The sequence below is a fragment of the Tupaia chinensis genome, unplaced genomic scaffold (genome assembly GCF_000334495.1).
Source record: "Tupaia chinensis unplaced genomic scaffold, TupChi_1.0 Scaffold149964_1, whole genome shotgun sequence".
Classification (NCBI taxonomy): Eukaryota; Metazoa; Chordata; class Mammalia; order Scandentia; family Tupaiidae; genus Tupaia; species Tupaia belangeri.
In genome coordinates, this window is record NW_006209805.1 from 757,411 (window position 1) to 763,020 (window position 5,610).

The window sequence follows — 5,610 nt, forward strand, 5'->3', positions numbered from 1 at the left end:
CGGGGGGGTAGAGACGGGCACCAGCCCCCCAGCCAGCACTGCGGCTTGGCCTGTGTGTTCGACAGCCCAGCTCGTGTGGGGCATGTGGGGTGCTGGTGGTTCTTTTTTTATTTTTTGAGAGTTTTTTCACTATAGAGCGCGTGCGCTTGCCAGACAGACAGAGACAGACAGAGAGACAGAAAGCGAGAAATCACCCTCCTGGGGGGATGGCCACGCTGCAGTCCCTTCTCCTCCATTCTCCTCTCGGGATCTTGGGCACGCACGCACACGCGCCCTGCATGGGTTTTAAGCCACCGGGTCCGGGACGCGAACCGCTGCCAACTACGTGGGCTTCCAGTGACATAGCCATTACGCTAACTGCTGGTTCCCATGGGGGGGGGTGGTTCTTTGCGGAGGGTGCGTGTCCTCTGTAGAGACAGGAAGGGGCGTGGTCACACACTGACTGCCCCGTCTCTGCCCTGAGGGGATGTGGGGCATGCACATGTGCCTGGCGGGTGTTTCAGGTGACCAGGCCGGGGCTGGGCTGGGACATGCTGGCCGCAGTGCCGGTGCAGCTCCCAACCCCTGGCACAGGTAGCCCAGATGTGGTTTTGTAGCCGCATCTCCGGTTAGCCCTCTTGTGAGGCCCTGAGTACTGCTCGCTGCCTCTGCTCTCTGCTGGCGTGGCCTTGTGACACAGGTGACCACACGTCCACCCTCCCCAGCATGACTGTGTGACACAGGTGACCTCACACCTGCCCTCCCTGGCATGGCCGTGTGACACAGGTGACCTCACACCTCTCCCTGGCATGGCCGTGGGACACAGGGGACCTCACACCTGCCCTCCCCGGCATGACTGTGTGACACAGGGGACCTCACACCTCTCCCCGGCATGACCGTGTGACACAGGTGACCTCACACCTCTCCCCGGCATGGCCGTGTGACACAGGTGACCACAACCCCACACCCCTCCCCGGCATGGCCGTGTGACACAGGTGACCTCACACCTCTCCCCGGCATGGCCGTGTGACACAGGTGACCTCATGCCTGCCTTCCCCGGTGTGGCCGGGTGACACAGGTGACCTCACACCTCTCCCCCGTGTGGCCGTGTGACACAGGTGACCTCACACAGGCTGCTTCAGCCCTCTTACCTGAAGGGGTGGAATCCAAAGACCTGGAGTGGACCCGCCTGGCCTCTATGTAAGGAAGCACTCGGGCCAGCTGGGGTGATATGGTTCAGGCGGCTGGAACCTGCATGGCCCCCTGGGCTCTGAGTTCTGGACCTCGCAGTGGGCACGTGTGCATACGTGCTCAGAATCCCAAGGGGAGGTGGAGGAGAGTGGGTTGCCATCTCCCTGGGGGCTGACTTCTCACTTTCTATCTCGGTCTCTCCTAGGGTAACAAGGATACTCTCTGGCAAATTTTTAAAAATAATTTTATTTATCATTATCATCATTTTAAATTTGCTACAGGGGATATACACTCACCAGCCAGAGGCAGAGAGAGAGAAAGCAAGATAGCATGCTGCCTGGTCCGGGACTTGAACCGCAGTGAGCCATGTGGGAGTCCAGTACCTCAACCACTATGCCACCTGTGGGCACAGCCATTTAAAAAGAATGTTCTAACATGGTCAGAAAAAGGACCAGCACTTGGCATAATGGTCACGTTTCTGGACTCCCATGTAATAGAACGTGTTCGAGTCCCAGACCCAGTGGCTTAAAACTCACTCCAAGGGCATGTGTGTGTGTGCCCAAGATCCAAAGCGGAGAATGGAGAAGGGATTGTGGTGTGGCCATCACCCCCGAGGGGTAATTTCTCGCTCTGTGTCTCTGGTGAGTGCATGTGCCCTATAACAAAAACCTCCCTTAGAAATAAAAGAAAGTGCGCTGTTTGCATCTGTTGGCATCAGCACCACTGGTTGTGCCTGGGAGCTGCCAACTCTGCACCTGGAGCATTTGGGAGGGCTGGCTCTGCACCTGGAGCACCTGCACCTGGAGCACCTGGGGAGAACTGACTCTGCACCTGGGGAGAACCGACTCTGCACCTGGGGGGGGGGCTGGCTCTGCACCTGGAGCACCTGCACCTGGAGCACCTGGGGAGAACCTACTCTGCACCTAGAGCATCTGAGGGGAACCAACTCTGCACCTGGGGGGGCTGGCTCTGCACCTGGAACATTTGAGAGAAACTGACTGCACCTGGGGAGGACTGGCTCTGCACCTGGAGCACCTGCACCTGGAGCACCTGGGGGGAACTGGTTCCACACCTGGAGCATTTGAGAGAAACTGACTCTGCACCTGGGGGGAACTAGCTCTGCACCTGGAGCATTTGAGAGCAACTGACTCTGCACCTTGGGGGAACTGGCTCTGCACCTGGAGCACCTACACCTGGAGCACCTGCACCTGGAGCACCTTGGGGGAACCAACTCTGCACCTGGAGCACCTGAGGGGAACTGACTCCGCACCTGGAGCACCTGTGGGGGGAGCCTGGCTCTGCACCTGGGGGGAACCGACTCTGCACCTGGAGAATCTGCACCTGGAGCACCTGAGGGGAACTGACTCCGCACCTGGAGCACCTGTGGGGGGAGCCTGGCTCTGCACCTGGGGGGAACCGACTCTGCACCTGGAGAATCTGCACCTGGAGCACCTGAGGGGAACTGACTCCGCACCTGGAGCACCTGTGGGGGGAGCCTGGCTCTGCACCTGGGGGGAACCGACTCTGAACCTGGAGAATCTGCACCTGGAGAATCCGCACCTGGAGCACCTGAGGGGAACTGACTCTGCACCTGGAGCACCTGGGAGGGCTGGCTCTGCACCCGAGGCACCTAGGAGCAGCTGAGGGGAACCGACTCCACACCTGGAGCACCTGGGGGGCCTGGCTCTGCACCTGGGGGGAACCGACTCTGCACCTGGAGCACCTGGTGGGGGGAACCGACTCTGCACCTGGTAGGGCTGGCTCTGCACACAGAGCATGTAAGAGCAGCCACCTCTGCACCTGCAGCACCTGGGCCCCTGCCCTGCTGAGACCCTGGCCTGGGCCTGGCTTGGTGTCCTTGTATTTCACTGAGAGGAGGTGGCAGCTGTGTGGGATTAGTTCCTGTCAGATGACTTGGGCCGTGATGTCGTGGGCTGGCCTTCTGCAGCATGTAGCATAGAGGACAGGTGGTGTCACGGTGCAGGCCTGCAGGGAAGGCCCTGGTGGACAGGACAGGTGAGCGAGAGACTGTGGAAGAGGGGTGGGTGGCCACTGGGGTCCAGAGAGTCCAAGGGTGTGGGCTCCAGACAGGACAGAGAACCGCGGATGATCCTGTGAGGGCTCCAGGGACACTGGCCGGTAACTAGGGACCACTGTGGCTGTCATGATGGGTGAGATGTCCCCGGCATGGAGCCAGAGGGGCAGGATGCCCCCAGGGATTGATCTGGCCTGTATCCTCTGCTGGGGACAATGGCCCCCAGATCTGGTCCAGGGAGCTCTGTCTCCCATGCACACCTGGGGCATGTGGTGGAAGGCCCTGGTGGGTGAGCCAGGGGTGGAGGTCTCCCCTCCTGTCCGCTGTTGCGGCCTGGTCCCTGTGGAGCGGCACGGCCCAGCGGGAGGTCCTGCAGGGCAGTGCAGTTCCCTGGCCCTCTGAGCAGGACTCAGCACATAGTGGGACTGGCTCTCTGGATCCAGGTGCCTCTGGGGCCTTGCTGCTGCTTGGTGGTGCTGGACACACCCGCTGGACTAGTGGTGGCAGGGCTGGAGTACAGGCTGGTGTCTGTGACAGGCCACGTCGGGACCACGACCAGCCGCGCACCGCGGGCCCTGGCCTGGCCCGGCCCTCGGTCCTCCTGGGACAGCTGCCCTGGCGGCTGTGGCGTGGAGGCGAGTACTGTGGCGGGGCGCTACTGCCCTGGCTCCAGGTGAGCTGGCTCAGCTGCATGGGGACCCTGGCCGGCCCTGCAGTCTCTGCCAGCCCCAGCCTGGGCCTCTGCCCTGAGGTGTCCCAGGCAGTGCGCAGTAGGTTGGAGGGAGCTGGTTCCACCTCCGCCCAGAGCCGGGAGTCTCGCCTGCCATCTGGCTCTCACCCGGAGGTGCTGCCCAGTGCCACTCAGCCATCCAGACCTCGGCCAGAGGGACTAGGTGTTGTCTGGTGGGGAGGCCCGGCAGGGGCTTTGGGTGGCCTTGAGAGGAGGGTGTGCATCATCCCAGTGCATGGGGCAGGTCTCCCGCCTGGAGGCAGGCTCTGTGGAAGGGACCCTGGGTGACATCTGGGGTTCTGTGGCAGGCAGGACTTGGGGGGCTCCTGTCCTGGAGCTGGTCCAGAGGTGGGCCTGCTTCCATTACCTGTGCAGAGACCATGTCCTGGAGGGCACTGAGCTCTGCCCCCACAGCCGTGGGCACCAACGCTGTCCTCTGCAGTGGGGCCGTACTGTGGCATCGGTGACTCACTGTGCCCCCTGCAAGGCTGTGTGTCCTGCATGTCTGTGGCCTCACACGCTGGCCTGAGCTCTGGGGCTCTGTGGTCCCACTCCCTGGCTGGACGCAGTACCTTGTCACAAGCCCCAGGGTAAGTTGGGCCCTTCTCTCCAGATGTTTGGAGACCGCCCGTGGGCCACGTCCCTGGTGGGCCAGGCCCCTCGTGCTGTGGTCCTGAGAGTCCACCCTGCCCTCACCGAGGAGGTGGGCACTGGGCTGGGTTCCCGCTGAGCAGGGAGCTCCTGCCCCAGGAGGTAGCCCTGCCGTCATAGTGGCCGGCTGGGGCGTCTTGAGGGGCGGGGCAGGGGCGCCGACCGCCTGGGGGGTGACTCATGTCTGTCCCCCACTGCTGACGTCTCCTGAGATGGCCCCCGTCCTGGGCATGGGCCCCATGTGGGGCTGAGCCCCTCGCCAGCGGGGAGGCCAGGGCCGTGCAGCACCGGGCAGCAGTGGTCGTCGTGCCCAGCTTGGCCCTCGGCCTCCCTCGCTGCCTTGGGTGTCCGCCAGACTCTATAAATAGCCACACGAGGTCCTGCCGGGAATTGGCGCCACCAGCGTCCGCAGAGCCCAGCTGGCAGAAGGGAGCCGGCAGGCAGGCCCTTCAGAGCAACTGGCCTCAGGGCACACATGGGGCTTACACCGTATCCCTGAGAGCCGGCTGCCCATCCCCCAGCTCCTGCCGCCTCAGCTGTCTGAGGTCGCACCAAGAGGGGAGAAGTCAGGGAAGGCCTCCTGGAGGAGGCAGGGTGGTGCTGGGGCGCACTGAGCGACGGGCATCTCCACACCCAGCTTCTGTCTCTCGCTGGGCTCTCTGGGCACTCCAGGACCGTGACCCCTGGGTTTCCCGCAGGCTGTCCTGGCGGACACTGGGGCTCCTCCAGTGTGGGCAGGGCGGGGCCAGCGTAGCAAGCCTGTCTCCGGAGCTCTGGTCCTCTGCCTGTGCCGCCCACTGGCCCAGGACCGCGGGCGAGGGTGGCTGTCCTGCAGAGGCGGGACCTCCTGGCGCTGTGCAGCAGGGCGGGCGTACGCCGTGGGGGGCCGTGTGCTGATGCCTGCGCCCACAGGGAGATCCAGCTGCTGAGGAGGCTGCGGCACCGGAACGTCATCCAGCTGGTGGACGTGCTGTACAACGAGGAGAAACAGAAGATATATCCACCCTGCCCGCCCGCCCGCCTC

At 63.3% G+C, this 5,610-nt stretch overlaps 1 protein-coding gene across 1 annotated transcript in view; it reads left to right on the forward strand.

The window, feature by feature from the left end:
- Nucleotides 1–5,610, forward strand: part of STK11 (serine/threonine kinase 11) — a 21,695-nt gene that overhangs the window by 10,395 nt on the left and 5,690 nt on the right. Inside the window, 1 exon segment of the mRNA XM_006171760.3 lies at nt 5,499–5,582. Within this exon segment, the coding sequence (XP_006171822.1) occupies nt 5,499–5,582 (84 nt within the window).